Source organism: Molothrus ater, chromosome 20 (genome assembly GCF_012460135.2).
Source record: "Molothrus ater isolate BHLD 08-10-18 breed brown headed cowbird chromosome 20, BPBGC_Mater_1.1, whole genome shotgun sequence".
In the NCBI taxonomy this organism is placed as follows: domain Eukaryota; kingdom Metazoa; phylum Chordata; class Aves; order Passeriformes; family Icteridae; genus Molothrus; species Molothrus ater.
Genome location: NC_050497.2, coordinates 7,025,836 through 7,042,701, shown reverse-complemented (window position 1 = coordinate 7,042,701; position 16,866 = coordinate 7,025,836). Strand labels below are relative to the sequence as shown.

The following is a 16,866-nucleotide window of genomic DNA, read 5'->3' as shown; positions in this document are numbered from 1 at the left end:
TTCATGACTGTTTCTCATTTCCTGGCTGGCACCTGCTATGGCTCAGCCCTTCAGATCACCCACATACCACAGGTCTCCACAGCTTCAAGCTGGGACTACAGTCAGCTGTTCCCCACTCCAGTGTACTACAATGCTACAGTAAAAATCCTCTGCTCTGCCCTAGTCTCCTCTGCCCATTTTCACCAACTATTTCCTCAACTTGTACTCTCATTAACCTTTCCTTTTGTTCTGCTGCATTTTCCTAAATGTTCTCAATCTTCCAGATTTGTCCCATGCTACACCTCAGCTTCCCTACTTTACTTTGTCCCATGCTACACCTCAGAAGGCTTCCCTACTTTCTCGTGCATTAACCACTCTTCTCCTCTTCAAAACATAACTTATGTCCTGATTTCCCTGAAGCTCAAGGGCTGGGAATTTTTTTTTAAACCAGAAGTGTGAATCTACAACACACAGGGGGTCAGGTCCTTGCACTCTCTGGGACACCTTCTTAGTTGCCAGTAGCTTTTTCAGGTCCTAACACTGGCTACTTCTCCCACATGATCAGATCTCTTCCCATCAAGTCTCATCAGGCTGGGAGCAAGAGCTGGATCTGTTGTCACCAAGCATTGTTTGAATTACAACCAAAGTAGAACAGTTTAGAAGTGCTAACCAGCCATCCCACATTCCAGCCATTTTTTCCTACACTGCAACTACATTTACACTGCACACATTTGAGAAATACAGTTCTGTGTATTTTACTTCTTTAACTGCAGCAGAATGCTGCTGGTGCACAGCAGCTTGGACACAAGAGAGTCACTTGCACAATAACTGATTATACAGGAGCTTTTTCTTAAGAGCAAGGCAACACAGGCAATTAAAGTCCTCAAGCTGCCTGGGGACAGGGGAAGCAGGGTGGCAGTCAGAGACTGCTGGCACCTACCTCCTGACTGATTGACTGTGTCGGTTTCTGTAAATTGGAGACAGATTTCTGCAAACCCTGCTGCGGCAGCGACTCCTGCAGCTGTGCAGCCGTCGCACTGGAACTGAGCACACACAGCAGAGGTGAGACCAGAGGGGAGGAAGGCAGGAAAACAATTCTACATTGGCACAGACAACAGAGAACTGATCCCTGTAAGGTCTGACACCAAGCAGAGCAGTGCACAACCACCGCTGCCTGCCAAAACTCAAAGATTCACTCTACCCACCTCTTTTGGTCTGGCTGATCCTGCTTGTTTGCCCATCCTGTACCGTCCTTGGGTACTATAATGATGTTGGGGTCGTTGCCTTTGTTCTCAGACTTCAAACTAGGCAAATTTGCAGGAGGTGGCATGCGCCGGGCAGCAGCAACTTTCCCAAGACTCTGTAAGCCATGTCTAGGAATAACTGGTGAGAAAGGAACAGCAGCAGGTCAGAGGGCTGTATCCTGCTAGATAAGTAACCTTAATTAGGAAGCTGTGGCTGGGCACAGCCCCAGCAGAAGTGCTGCTGCTATGTCCACACACAGGTTGTTTCCCACAGGAGCACAGATGCAGCCGTCTGTTGTAGCAGCTGGCAAACAGCTCCTACAGTGGGAGGGAGAAAAATCATTCTCTCCCCAACAAAGTGCTCACAAGAGCCTTTCAGGAGGATTTACACAGGTAGCTCCTCCATTTCACCAAGGAGAAGCAGCACCACCTTTTTACAGCTTGGGGTAATGGCCACCCAAGTCCACCTTTTAGGAGACAAACAGGTCACCTAACCCAGGAATCCTGAGGTCTCCATTTTCCAGCTCTATCTACCAGACCACATTTATTAAGAAAGTATTTTATTTTTTGTTTTCTATTCTCACACCAAATCCAGAGCCAGTCCAGGCAAGGTCATTTTTTTGAACCACCCATTTTTTATCTACTTTTGGTCATATTTCCACTGCAAAACCAACTCAAGTTCTTTGCCAGTGGCCCTCAGCCCTTGACTCTCACCTCACACTAGGTCTGACCAGCTTAAGACACTTCAGTCAGCTCAGGTGCCCTGCCCTGGCACAGCCTAAGGCCCTGGTAAGGCCTCCACTCAAGTTTGCTACCTGCCCACTCTGCAGAAGGCTAAATGAAAGGACCAAGAGCCCCCATCTGTCCTGTGTAATTCCTCTATGTCTCCACAATAAAAGAGCCATGGAGATGTTCCTCTAGATCCTAATGAAACACAGGCTTTGACACCTGCACCAACAATGCAACGCAGCCACGTCCGACAGGGTCAACAACCTAAATGAGCTCTGCAACAATACTGCTGGAAGACATCAAAAGGAGCTTTCTGTTTCTTACCTGTAGTTCTGATAGCTTCTATTGACTTTCCTTTATACTTATCAAACAGGCTGAGAGTCGAGTACTTGCTTTTCCCATCCTTTCCCTTGGTTATTTGCCCCAAACGATCGGACATTGCGATGAAATGTCATCTAGTAAGGAAATTTCTCTGCGCCGCTCCCGATCTGCCTTTGAATGGAAGAGAACAGGAAAACGCCATCAGATGGATTGTTCAGCCACGCACAAGCAAAACACAGAACACACAACAGCAAGAACTGAACATACAAGTGAGCACACACACACACCAAGATACAAGTTTTAACTCCCTCCTCTTTAGTCACAAGAAGCTTTTGGGCTTTAAGATTCACAAACTGAATGAAAAGAACTGCAGGAATACACTTCTCATTGCATCTTTTTTCTGCCACTCTAGTGCTGAAAGAAGTGAGATTCTTAAAGTATGAGAACACAATAGAGGGGGGAGGTCAACTAGTCCTTGCTTTAAAAGAGTAATGCTGACAATAAACAGCTAAACACAAATGCCAGAAAAGCACTGTATCTTTGTATCTTACACCACACTGGAATTTATCATTGCATTTCCCCTGAAGCACCGGGTTTGTAATGTTTAGATTATGGTTCCACACTGGCCACAGTTATACCAGCAATTAATGCTTTGACAGCATCACTGGAAGACAACAGAACCATTTCTCCAAATCCCCTTTTCTCATCAGCTGGCCATGAAAGAGAGTTATGGAGTCAGGAAAAACCTGCTCAACTGTATCAGATTCAGATTCTTATTCTTGAGCCAGTGAGTTCAGCTGTTCTACTATGAATTCTCCAAACACATTACCAAAAAATTATATTCCTCTGTTGCTGGCATCTTGAACATAATTTTTAGCTTGAAATGTACTTTCTGTAATGGATGTGGTTTGTTAATTTTTCAGTCTGAGCTTTGCTGGCACAACATGCTGTGAGTAACACCCATCATGCAGGCAGTCTCCTTACTTTGACTTTTTGGCTCTTGGAGTCTGGGATAAAGTTGAAAGATCTAGTGCTCACACTGTACATCAACTTTTATGTCAGAAAAGACACTTTGCTTACTTTCAATGGACCTATCTTACATTTTTTAAAGCATCATTCTGTTCTAAATTTTCTCAAATCTAGGAGCTTCATCTAACCTTTTCTCACATAATTTAGATTTCCAGATTTTTTTGTTGTAAAGCCTCTACTTCAAGTCCAAAACTGCTGGCAGTTTCATTTCACCATCTGTCAGGGTAAAATGAAACCATTCTAGGGTTTCAACTCGGTGTTGGGAGTAACAAAACACTATATACGTGTGTGTGTGTGTGTGTGTATATATATATACACACATACACATATCTCTGATCTTCCCACACCTCACACTTTCTGAAACTCACCCAGCTGAAAGCCTTTTCCAAAGAGACAGCAATCACTCTTTCTGAAAGAAACTGTATCTGAACAAAGGCTACAACTCCCATCTGCAATGCCTTATCAAATATGATTTTCAGGTAAGAGGATTAGTCCATCACGCACTATGTACAAATTAAAGCACAGACTGTGAACATGCTGGACAGAGCCAGACTGGGAATGCAGTGCCAACTGCAACTGGCCCAGTAAAGCCCATCTAAAGGCTGCTGCTGGGGCAGGTGTCTGACCAATAAGCCTGGCACTACACAGCATTTGTTCCTGCACTGCAGGATTTAAACCACGTCTATCAGGAGGAAGAAGCTATAGACTGTGCTAGGTGGTCAGGGAGAGAGAAATAAAAGTGTTTTCTGTCACTCAACAACAGCATCCACAGGATGCTCAGGAAAAACACCAGGGTCCCCAAGAAGCCCCTCCCAGCATTTCTGCTGGACCATCACCCGGGGCTGCAGCACGAAGGCTTTGTGGGGGCAACAGGGCTGGCAGTCTTGAGGCACCTCTTCCTGCAGAGTAGCAAACAGATCTTTGGCTCCAGTCTGGTTCATCTTTGCTCAGATGGCCACTATGTGCCAAAGAAAACAACAGCTCCTCCCTCACTTAGCCATTTGCACTGTATTTTATTAGTAGGACAGACATAAAAGAGAGGGAGAAAACACACTGATTAGCATACACTTGGCAGGAAAGCACAAGTTGGACTGAGAACAATGAGCTTTTTGAAGGGGCAGAGCTGTGGGGAGCCCCAGAGCAGAACAAAGAGCAGAGGGTGCTGTGCTGGCAAGAGCACAACCACCTGCTTTTACAGGTATTATTGAGCCCTGCAGTGGGAGCCTGGCTCAGGGCCTATCCACACCATGACAACCCTGTACCAACCTCACAATAAAAGCAGTAAAATCTACTCTGAAGTTTAGAAAGCTCAAACCAGACAAAATTAGAAGGTGTTTAAAAATAACCCAACAACAACAAACCACCTACCCAGATCAGATTCAGGAGTTATCTGGTTAATAGAAAAGCCATGAGTTCCTGAAAGTCAGTGTGCAAACAGCACACAGGGCAATGCTGCCAAAGAGAAACCCTGACAACAGTTATGTAACCAGGTCTCAGCTGCCTCTTGATTACATCTTCTATCATTAAAAGGATTAAGAATAAACAACCACTGCACAACAGAGAAGCTGGGGACACGTGAGATAAAGCCCCTTGTCAAACTTCCTGGGACAGACAAACTGCTGTCTGGATAAATGAAATTTACTTCCAACTCCTTCAATGCTCTGAAGACGTGAAACACAACTTTGTTCATGTGTCATGTGTGTGCTCCAAAGGGAAAAAGGAGACCATGGAGAGGTGAAGCAATTTCCACAGTCACTGTGCAGAGGCTGCAGCAGCACTGAGCTGGGTCAGAGCTGTTGGACTGGCAGGACCTTGCTGCCTGTCCCTCCCGCAGATCCCAGCTACTCCAAAGGTGTTATCAGCCAGAGAGATCACCCAGCACCCAGCTCACCCACAGCACTTCAAAGAGGCCACAGAGCCTTCCAAGGCTGGCACAACACTGCACTATCTTCCCATCACACAGTTAAGCAGGGAATCCAGGTAGGGATCATAAAGACCTTCCAGTCTTGAAGAGCAAAGCCATTTCTGATAAAAATCGTGGTTCATTTAGAACTGAACTGCCAGCCTGCATACTCATTATTAGTAGAGCTGGAACTAGAAGGCACATGCTGATGCTGACAAGTGAAAACTGACAGCCTCGGCAGAGCCTCTGACCTGTGCTCAGGGTTCCCGTGCCCAACAGCTGACCCTGAAGAAAGCAATATCCCCTGTTACAGAGAAATCGTAAAAAATCAATCACCAGCATTTCTGCAAGGTTTCTCTCTGGGTTTATAGAGGTCTGTGGGGGAAGGCTTGCTATCAGTTTCAGCATGGAGGGTAGCTCTTCTCATTTTCCTACTATATCCAGGGACAGCACCAAACAGCAAAACAGTGAATGTCTGAGGAATCATAAAATCCTGCAGTATGACCAGTTCCATTAGGGATCCCAGGATACAAACAACTGCACTGAAGCACTTAGGCAGAGAGCTCCAGTGCCCAGGCATAGTCATGTCCACATCATACTACCCTGGATCTCATTTTTGGGTATTGACCCAAACTGCCTTTTAAAGGGGGAAATTCTAATCCAGAAAGCAACAGTGACATTTTAATGTCTTTGAGACATTAGACTCACGAGCATGCAAGTCTTGGAGCTACAGCCTGTCCTGCAAAAAAAAGATGAAAACTTTGAGTTACTGGCACTGGTAAGAACTGGAAACCCCTGAGCTGAAAACACAGCCAAACAGAGGGACTCCTGACAAAGAGGATTGTCTGCAAAGCTCTTTGCAAATCTATGTATGCAGGAGGCTGGGCTGCTGGTGTTTTATTCACAAGACTTCAATGGAGCTTGAGTATCTGGAAGTCAGCCAGCCTTAGCTGAGCAGGGCAAACAGATTTATGAAAGGTAACACACATACTAGAAGGAATCATTTCAGCTACTCACACACCACTGAGCTCTACACCGAGCACAGTCCTGACTACTGCAGATCTACACTCCTTGCTCACTTCACAGCAGCAGTCACCAACACAAAAAGCAACAGAATGGAGATTAACAGGGAAAAGGTTTTTCTTCACAAGCAGGAAAATTTCTGACGTAATTTTCTACAAATTGTTCAGAAACTCACAGGTTGGAAAAGCTAAACAGTACTTTCAGAAGAGAAAAGTGTCTGGAGTTAGGTTAAACTGAAATACATTGTGGTTCCTAATGTTACCAGCAATGTGAAACCTTTTAAAAAACACAGTATAGTTTTACAGGAGATTAATGATGTTCACTCTTCTTTAAATACACACACAGGTCAATTTTACTTGTACTTCCATAGCTGAACATTTATCTGTCAACACAAAGATACCACTACCTCTGGAACGTGTCCCACTAAGAACCACCTATTTGTGAAACACTCAGCACCTGCCTCAGCAATGAAAGACACCACTGGCTGCCCTTGGGAGGGCTCTGGTGAGACACTGTCATCACCTGCCCAGGACTTGCCGTCAGATGCACTTATATCCTGCAAAAGCCCTGTCAGGGCCATGCAGGGATCAAGAGCCTAGCAAGGAAGGGACCAGATGAGCACTCAGTTCCCAGCAGAAATTGCTTAGTAAGGCAGGGAGCAACAGGAGAATATCAGCATCCAAGTACAAAGTCAATGGGATCAATGCAGAAGAGCTGTGCAGCAGGCAGAGGCTCTAGCAAGAGTCTAGGGCACAAAAAAACCTCTTGCTCTCATTCTACTGCATCACTTCCAGAGGGAGATGCCAAGATTTGCTGGTACACCTGAAAAAGGCCCTGCCAAGATCTGGATGTAACACCAAACATAGTGCCAGAAAACTGCACCAAATCCTGCCAGACAGGGAGAAGCAACTCAGGAGTCTGCAGTGCAGAGAAGAGATAACAAACCTCCATCACTGAGCTCCTGATTCACAAGAGGGACCCTCCTTGCTTAGGTCAATAGGCATATTTGGTGGTACCAGTTCTTTTAATCCTGCACAATTCCAGCTTCTCTCCATCTCCCACGAACCTTGGCTCAGGGAATGGGAGACCAGGATCATATCTGCCATGATTTGTTGCAGAGGTTATGCTGTTAGCCAAGCAATACTGCTGGAAGCTGTCTGCCAGAGCACTTCCCTGCTGTCCAGCCCCATCCTCAGACACTGAAGTCAAGCCTCCCAGGATTTGAAACATGGAGCAGGACTATGAAGAGGAGAGGCAGAGTCTTCTGGACAGTCGATCTATCCTAACTCCACACTGTGGAGCTCTACAGACAGTGGTAAAACCTGACAAAAGGGAAGGGAGACAAAAAGGGCATGTCTTGTCTGATGACCTGACCTAATTTTCTCAGTTCTGCCTTCACCGAGCTCACCTGCTGCCCCCTCTTCTGAATGTGCCAACAGGCTGGGAATCACAACTACTGTCAGTGACTCACTGCACATTCTAGAGAAAACAGGTCTTTGCAATGTCAGGTTTGGCCTTAAAATACAGAAGCTTCACCTCTCTGCTAAACAGCTTTACTAGTGCTGGGAATGCAGGCAAGGCAAAGGCAGCCAGAGGCTGGAATTGTAACTTACTGTAAAACAGATAAAGAAGACTGGAGTCTGGAGAATAGCTCAATTGTATTTACACAAAAACATTAATGAGTTCTGTGGTCCTTTCTGGACAGACAATACCACACCCTGGAAAGGAGCCCTGACCTCCAGTAATTGAGGATGCAGACAAAGAAATAGTTCATCCTGAGTATGCAAGACTATGGCACAGAGCAAAAAAAACCCAGTCAGAAGGCTGGTCCACAGCCTACAGAAAGTACTTATGAGATCCTGTGCTCATGAAACTCCCCCACTTTTTCAAGCAACAGAAAACCCAAGGTGTGCAGATAATTCTTTCCTTGAAAGGAGTGTCTGTTTACAGCAGCCCACCAAAGAAACAGCCAGTTTCACCCATCTGCCCCACCATGCTGTAGAGAAGGAACTGACCCCCTGGTGCCAGCTTGTCAGGAAGGTATGACTCTATCTCCAGCCCAAGAGGAAGTGCTGCAGGGAAGCAGGAAGGTGTCTCATGTGGAACAACCTGGAGGCACCAGCTACTAACATTACACTCCTTATCCTCTCAATCCAGGCCCAGAAGATGTTAAAGGAGACAAGGCTCAGCACAAACTGAATAAAAGAGCTTATGTCTTTGTTGTTACATATTTCAGAGGCAAAACCCAGGGAGGACAAACAGCTCAGTTCAACAAGGATCACCTGTGGCCTCAACAGATCCAGATCCCAACCCCTCTGGTACAAGAGGAAAGGGAAGCAACCTCGTGATCTGCACGAGCTGCCTGCCCAACAAGGCTCACATTCAAGTGCAAACCTGTACCCTGAAGAGCTGTACTTTCACTCTGGCTCCCCTACAACCAAGGGTCAGAGTTGAAACACACAACCCCCAGCCTCCAACACAGATTCTGCCTTCCACTCTGCCCTGCTAACATCTGTGTCCAGAAGGAACACACAGACAACATCCTGCTCCCTCAACACCAAACAGGGAGGCTGATCAGGAGCAAGCAATTTAAATTCAAATACAGAAGAAATACTGGCATAATGCTCTGTTGGCAAAACTTGTTCAGAAAGCTCCTGGCAACATTCAGCTGAACTGTAAGGTAAATTGGGCATTTAGGTATCTGAGCAACAATAACAGACTGTGAGTAGCTGGTGGGGATCTCCTGATGGGTAACAGGACTGGCACTATCAGCCCAAGTCAGAGGAACAGTTTATTCAACTAAGACTGTAGACAGGAAGAAGTCCCAGAACTCAGGTGTCTGCTTCAGCCACCCAAAGCCCAGAGAAAATGTCAGACAAGAAGGAAATGCACTGCAGCAGCACCTGCCATGCCCAGAACACTCCCTTCCAGTGGAAAAAGGCTGTCCATTGGCACGGAAAGTGCACCCAGTCCTGCCTACTGCTCCTGAGGAGCCCACAAGGGCAGGACGCACCCACACAAGCACAAACTGTTCTCAGGCACTGCACAACACCTTAGGTCTGATAGGTGGAAGCAAAGACTCTTCCCTCACTAAAAATAAACACCACTGCATGTAAGGGTTGTGAAAGTCCCTCAGTCCTGATACTTCTGCCTACACAGACCTTTAAAAGTCATCCCAGCCATGATACCCATATAACCAGGTGAGGCATAGCAAGAGCACCATAGGTGAAACACTTGTGCTGCAAGTAGCTTATCTTGAAGAGCACTACCCATCCAAGGCCACCACTGGCCACTGGAGAATGCTCCTCTGTCAAGAATTTCACAATTCCTTCACCAGGTCCCAAGCTCAGCAACTTACTCCATCTCTTAGCAGTGAACAGAAATTTTATTGCCACCAAGCAGAGAGAAAAGCAGAGATGTCACAGCTCCAAAAGATGAAATCAGAGCAAAGCTGGCAGTCCTTTGGGTTAACAGTCCTTTTTTCAGGAACAGAAACAGCCCTTTCCACACAAATGCCATCAGCTGTTGAGTAAGCTGCTCTGTTTTCTCTGCAGTCTCAGGAAGGATCACATTGGAATGGGGATGTGGATGTTTACCCTGTGCCTGATGAGCCTCACAACAAAATCTGGACTTTGGCAACGCCTCTCCACTCTCTCAGGTTGTCTGCTGACTTCAGGGCCTGAGCTCCCACTCAGGTTATGCACAGAAGGTTTTCTTTATGAAGAGAGAAAACCCAACGCTATTGATCAGCAGGCAGCAAACATCAATCCCTGACTGCACAAGCAAGGGAGAGGTTCCTTTCCACCCCTGCTGAGCAGATCCCTCTGGCCTTGCTGCTCCTCAAGGCTCTGCTGGGAGCTCCCCTGGCAGGCACATGCTGCAGGGTACAAAGCTGCCCTGGCAAGAGCTGAACAGCTCTTTCTCTATCAGATTTCTCCCAATTCCCACAGCCACCAAGACTGAGGCAGCTGGTTCAAGCCATTAATAAGATGACAAGCAGTCCGGACAAGCCTGCAGTTCATAAACACTGCAGAGGCTGAAGCTTCCAAGGAAGTCTTCCTCCAGGTTCCCCAGTCTGAAGAGCACTAAGGCAATGCAGCATTGCACAGCAATTCTCCTTACAGGAAGCCTATTCATGGGAGCCATTTGCACCACAAATGAGTGCCAAGGATATTAAGAGAAACGTGATGGGAAAGGGACACAGGTACAAAGTGGTAAGAAAGCACCTTATATGTGCTGTGATTCAGTACTCTGAAGAAAGAAGCTTTAGACATCTTTAGGTTTTCTGGAGAGCTAAGCAACTCGGACTATGCCCAGGACATCTGGACTACTCCGAGCCAGACAGGAAGTGAAAACATTTCACAGATGCTTTCATTTACATAGATATTTGCAGTGCATAACTGACAAGGTGTGTAAGCGTCATCACTTCTATTTTCCAGATAGGAAAACGACACGGCAGAACTCTGCGGCCCTGCTAAGTGGCAGAGCAAGAAACAGAGCCTTCATCTCCCACTTTGTGGGGCTGAAAAGCACCCTCTGAATCACACTGCCTGCCTGACGCTGTGGGGCCAGCAGCAGCACAAAGCCCTGCTCCAGAGAAGTTCTGGGAGGAGCAGGTCCTTGCATGCTGGGATGGGGAATGCTGCAAACACCTCATACATGAGCAACCCCATACACTGCTTACACTGCAACAGGATCACAGGCGTCATTAGAGGCAACACCAAGCTCAGATGCAGAACATTAACACCGTAATAACACTCAAGATCACATGAATCTGGTTCTGAATGACGGTTCTTGAAGCTTGGTTATTTCAATAAAAGATAAAACCAGAGTTATTATTGTAACCAAAGAAGGAGCACCTCTTGAACATGTCCCTACTCCCCTGCCTGCTTCACAGCCCACTCCAAACTCTGAACAAGATCACTCGAGGCTTTTGTGCAGCCTCCCAGCCCACATACAGGTAGGAAGAGCTGAAGAACTCACCCCGCAGCAGAACTCTTCCAAAAAAATCACTATATTCCCACACAATAAGTGCCTGGGGGAGGCAAAGTCCCAGTGCAAGCTCTTCAAATCTGTCTCTCTTCACTCCTTGGAGCACCATCACTACAATTCCCATCTAAAGGTCTCAGTGGCTACCTGGGAAGGATTCCTCCACCGAACCTCTTCAGTAAGGGTGTTAACAGCACAAATACTCGGTAGTTTACTCCTCTTAAGTGCTACCCACCTGAAATCCGAAGGCTGTTGAGGGTGCTCCCAACAGCTGACTGAAGCCTGGCAGACATCCGAGATACTACAGTCCAACAGAGTGGGCCTCTTGACCAGATCCTAGAGGTTGTTATCAAGTCCTTGCTTTACTCCAAGTTATTTTTCCTGTAGTTCTTCACACTTAAGCCTGGCTCAGTTGCCCGTTTCAAACCTGGTCATCCTCTCTTCCCTTTCACCCAAGGTACGACTTTTCATCAGTCCCCCACAAATTAACACCTGCAGTCTCCCAAAGATGCAACAGGGAGCCCACCCCCCACTTCCACCCCTTATCACCTTCTCAGCCTACCAACACTCTCCTGAACATTTAAGTGTTGGAATCAAACCACAGACATCGTATTTTGGCTGCAAGTTAAATGAGCCCCTGCAGAGCTGCATATACACCTTTTAGCACCTTTGGTCCTCACTCACCCCACAGCATGGCAGCACAAGCAGCTTCACAACCGACCAGCGCCACATTACAGAACAACACAGGGCCACTAAAGCAGCCTCCGGTCCACTTCGGTTATTGTCCAAATGCTCCCAGATAAAAAAAACCGATCAGGATTTAACAGCTCTACAGATCAGTATCTGAACAGCTTTGCTCTGAAATAAACAGCTCATAAGCTCCAACTGCTCTGTTACTTTTGCACAAGAAGTACACGTGCAGGCAGGGAACATCCTGAATTCTAGTACAACTTACTAATAGAACATGAGCCCAATAAATGTTTCAGTGAGGCTGGATATAATGCAATGTCCTGCTTTAGCCCCATTTTATCCTTTTGAGGGAAGGAAAAACTCTTTAACCAACCCAGATGTGTGCAAAACCCACCCTCAGAGGTGGTAACAAAGTCACTTAATTTCAGAAGTTAGAAAAGGCTGTTCTGTGATGGGGAGAGCTGCAGCTCCCCAGCCTTTACCTGTTCTCTGTGCCCTCACCTCATTGTCTGATACTTGACAGAAGCATCCTTCTATTTCTTCTGCTCCAAAGGAGAAATTAGTGATAAGGAGCTGTGAAATTATCCACCAATTAGGAGAATGAGTCAGTGACACACGAAAAACAAAACCCACTTAACAAGGCAGGATCAGCTTAAGAGCAAAGTCTGATACTGAGACAACAGCTCAGTGCCAAGTTGCAGAATAAATGAGGAATGTAGTAAAAAGAAACAGGGAACCAGAGAGGTCCAGCCCTTGGAAGAAACTCTCTCCTAAAGTTACCAACCTGTATCACTAAGTTCCTCCTGCTCATACTGCTTTTATTCCTGAACTTTCATGTTTTCCAATATTAAAATACACAATTTTAAGTGGAAACACCGCAAGAGCAAAATCTCTTTGTAGACTACCATCATAAATGAAAAAAAAAAAAAAAAAAAAAAAAACAAAAAAAAAACCCCAAAAAACAAAACACAAAACCAAAAGGTTTACTATTATTTTCAGCATTTAAACCTAGGCTGACTTGCTCTTAAATACTCTCAATTACTCAGGTAAGCACAATGAAGGCCTTGAGCAAGAAGCACTCTTGAACAGGCAGGTAATTCTGACCTGGATCATCTCACAGCTGCAGAGCACAGCTCAGGCTCCTTGTTCTCCTCAGCCACACCTCAGGTGTGACTCCAGCTGGAGGAGGCCACACACGGGCACTGAGGGCTGTCTGTCCTGTGCCATCACCCAGGCACTCACACAAACACAGCCTCTACCTTCAATAAATAAAGAAATTAGCCTTTGAAGTCAGGCTTTACACAAAGCTTTATTAAAAGGTTTTATTAAGATGTCACTATAAAGTGAAATAACTTTAATACAAAATATTTAGGAATATTACTCACTTACTGAAACAAAAATACTTTTAAACCCTCTGTGTCCCTTCCAGCATCTTTATGGACTATTTACTCACTTTTCCAGTTTCAGCCAGCTGGCTGAACTGCCCTTTTAAGTTCTCGTGCACACACAGAAAAAAGAAAAAAAGCTCAGAGTGCATCCAAAAAAATGCACTGTAAGAGCAAAGAAAAAATCTCCGAATTTAGAAAAAACAAGGCACCAAGGCACTATATAAAGACAAATTTGGAAACCCATACGAAACACGTGTTTTAATTTCTCTCTTTTTTTAAGGTATCTGTCAAATCATGTAAAAATTTGTTTTCTTAACAGTGAAGACTGCTGAAAGCATCCTCAAATGTGTGATACCTAGTTTACTCAACCATGCAGAAAAGCATAGCAGACTAATGAACAAAAAAAAAAAGTAATGAACTTGTACTCAAAATTAAGCACAAAATCAAAAAACAGCTAACAGCAGATGTACTCACACTGGCTTGCAAAGCCAACAAAGCAGCAACTCCAAACAGTATCTGCAATTTTTCTGAGTATTTTTTATCTGAACTTTTAAATTTTAACAAGAAAAACATTATGGATTGTTTACTGTAACCTCAAAATATTCTGCTAACTAGAAAAAGCTTCTTAAGCCAGAGACCCAAAAGAAACAGCATCACCCATGATGAACCCACAAAGATCTCATGGACCACAGATGAGCTCCTGATAAAACCTAGGCTCATTTACAATGCTTCACTGGGAGTGAAAAATGCATGTAAGTATTTCATATTTCCAGTCAGAAATCAGCCTGAAAACATCACTTTCCATCCTCTCTTTAAATTCCACTTTCAGAATATGGCCTTACCTTCCCTACCTCTTCCAGGTGACTTTACTCCCAGTCTCTGGCTCAGAGCACGAGTTTTTGGAACACTGGGGTTTCACTATCTCAGTGACCACTGAACATGGAAAAGGCAAGCACAAAAGTAATGTCCTGGCCAGTTCATACCTGAGAAACCTACTCATCAGGAGTTGATTCTCCAAACTTGGGCTCTCCAAAACAGGGACCAGCCATTTATCCATCATGGAAGAGCCCATTCCAGTGGAGGTGTCAAGTGAATCTGTAAGATAAGGCTTAACAAACCCAAAACTTCCACTATATAAACCTGGATTCGGTGCTATAAGGGGTGGGATGCCTTCCCCCCAGGAGATGATGCAGTGTGCTTACACTTTATACCTGTTCCTAGAAAGAAACAAAACTACTAAATCCCTAAACGTTGACGTTTACTGTACCTTATAACCCCAAACACCAGCAACATCAATAAATGAACATTTATCTGATGAGTAGATACTCAATGTGTATCTCACCCTTTGCACATCCAGAAGACAGAAACCAAACAAAACAACTTTCCTAACAAACCCCACAATTTCCAGCTCATTCAAACCCCTTACGGCAGCTTTGACTTTAGAGATCGGGGCGGGGGGGGGGGGTTTGTAAAGAAAAAACCCTCTAAATTCACAACCAACACACTAAAACCACCCCCTGGAGAAGATGCTCAGCACGTGTCCCAGGACCCGCATTAGGATTTCCCCAGCTTGCAGCACAGCTGCTCCCACACAAAAATTAGAAACTCCTTGAACAAAAAAAAAAAAAAAAAAAAAAAAAAAAAAAAAAAAAAACCCTAAAACATCTTTCCAAACCTACCAAACGAGCTCGCCCAGCGCACAAACTCCATCCTCGCTCCCCCCCGCCCCAGCCGCATTTCGGCCTCAGCGGCCCTTTTGTAGCTCCCGCACAACAACAAACCGGCCGAGCCTTCTGGATGCCACCCCCCCTTGTTTTGCTGAGACACACACACACACACACACACACACACACACACACACACACACGGCGCGACAAAAATATCTTTGTGTCACACTCCAGACGACGAAAAAAAACAACCTGCCTTTGCGGCGGGGAGCCCCCCGGCCTGGCTGCACCCTCCGGGCAGCGCAGCGGGGCGGGGGCGGCTCGGCCCCGGGGCCGCAGCCCGGACAAGGGGCCCCGAGCCGGGCGGCCCCGCCAGCGCCACCGGGGATGGGCCCGGCCAGGCCCCGCGGCGGCCCGGTCCCCGCAGGGAGAAGGGGGGCGGTTCGCACAATAAACACCGGCGGTACAGCAGCGAGAAACCGGGGCGAGACTCCCCCCAACCCGCCCGGGGGACCCGCCCGAGCCGGGAGGCCGCGGGGTGCCGCAGCCGCTGGCTCCGGCTCCATTTTAGCGCTGCCTCGTCCCACCTTCCCTCTCCCTCCCCTTCCTCCTCCCCCCCGGCCCCACTCACCGCCCCGAATATCCGCGGCCGCCGCCGCCGCCGGCCCCCGATACCCACCTGTGGTGGTGGCGGGGAGCCGGGGGTGCCTGCGGAGCCGGGTGCGGAGGGACGATGGGCGCGGGGCGCGGCGGATGGCGGCGGATTGCGCGGGGCGGCGGCGGCGGCTGCGGCCGATCCGGGCACTCGCTGCCTCCTCCTCCTCCCCCTCCTCCCGTGCCGGCCCGGCCCCGCCGCGCAGCGCCACCTGCAGGGCGCCGCCGGCAGCGCGGGGGCGGCGCTGAGGAGGAGCTCCCTCAGGGGGACAGGGAGCGGCTGGAGAGGGTCCTGTGAGTGTGAGGGGCACCCGGAGGATTTGGGGCTGGAGAGCGTCCTTGTGAGGGGCACCCAGAGGATTTGGGGCTGGAGCAGCTCTCTGATGAGGAGACACTGCGGAGCTGGGCCGGGTCAGTCTGGAGAAGGGAAGGCTGAGAGGGGATCTCAGCAATCCATGGCGATATCTCCCCGGCGTGTCCGAGGATGGTGCCAGACTCTCTTCAGTGATGCCCAGTTGACAGGATGAGGAGCAATGGGCATAAACTAGAAGACAAAAAGTTTCCCTCAACTTCTTTAGGTTGAGGGTGCTGGAGCTCTGGAATAGGTGCCCAGAAAGGGTGTGGAGTCTCCCTCTCTGGAAACATTCCAAACCCACCTGGGCATGTTCCTGTGTCACCTGCTCCAGTGCAGTGACCTGCTCCTGCACCAGTGTAGGTGACCCTACACTGATCTCCAGAGGTCCCTTCCAACCTCAGTTAATCTGTGATTCTGTCAGCTCCCCTCAGAGGGTCACCGAGCTGCTGGACTGGATCTGGAGGAGGGCAACAAGGAGGATTGGGGGACTGGAGCATCTTCTATGAGGCAAGGGTTGTCACTGCAGGGTTCATTCCTACAACCATCTCATCCCCCTGTGCCAAGGATGATGTCTCTGAGGGGATACCGGAATTTTTTCCCCTCACATTTTTATGACCCCAGAGCCACAGGGGACGTGGGGTGATGACAGGCCCATGAGGATTCCTGTCCAGCCTGAGAGGGAGCAGAAAAACACCACTGAGGGCTGCCTGCTGTTCCCCCGTGGTTTCATGGGCAGCAGGTTCAAAGGCATCCTGGAGGAGCTGCCCCTTGGAAGGACTTCCGTTCAGAAATATCTTTTAATTTGTTCTGTCATCAAGGATGATGGAAATGAATGCAGTAGAGCAAGGCGGTCGCTCCTCTCCCAAAACACTCCACAGAGCCATAAAACATCAAC

General features: G+C 47.4%; 1 protein-coding gene across 9 annotated transcripts in view; it reads right to left on the bottom strand.

Moving 5' to 3' along the window:
* Positions 1-15,768, bottom strand: part of PRRC2B (proline rich coiled-coil 2B) — a 46,638-nt gene extending 30,870 nt beyond the window's left edge. For 6 of the 9 annotated variants that reach the window (XM_036394042.2, XM_036394050.2, XM_036394048.2 and 3 more), the window contains exons 1-4: positions 15,594-15,768; positions 2,277-2,444; positions 1,185-1,362; positions 920-1,022 (exon numbers count right to left, since the gene is read on the bottom strand). In XM_036394042.2, the coding sequence (XP_036249935.1) occupies positions 920-1,022; positions 1,185-1,362; positions 2,277-2,391 (396 nt within the window). In that variant the 5' untranslated portion in view covers positions 2,392-2,444; positions 15,594-15,768. The remainder of the gene's footprint in view (positions 1-919; positions 1,023-1,184; positions 1,363-2,276; positions 2,445-15,593) is intronic. The other 3 variants (XM_036394044.2, XM_036394045.2, XM_036394046.2) reach the window with 3 other exon arrangements.
* Between the last annotated feature and the right edge of the window lie 1,098 nt (positions 15,769-16,866).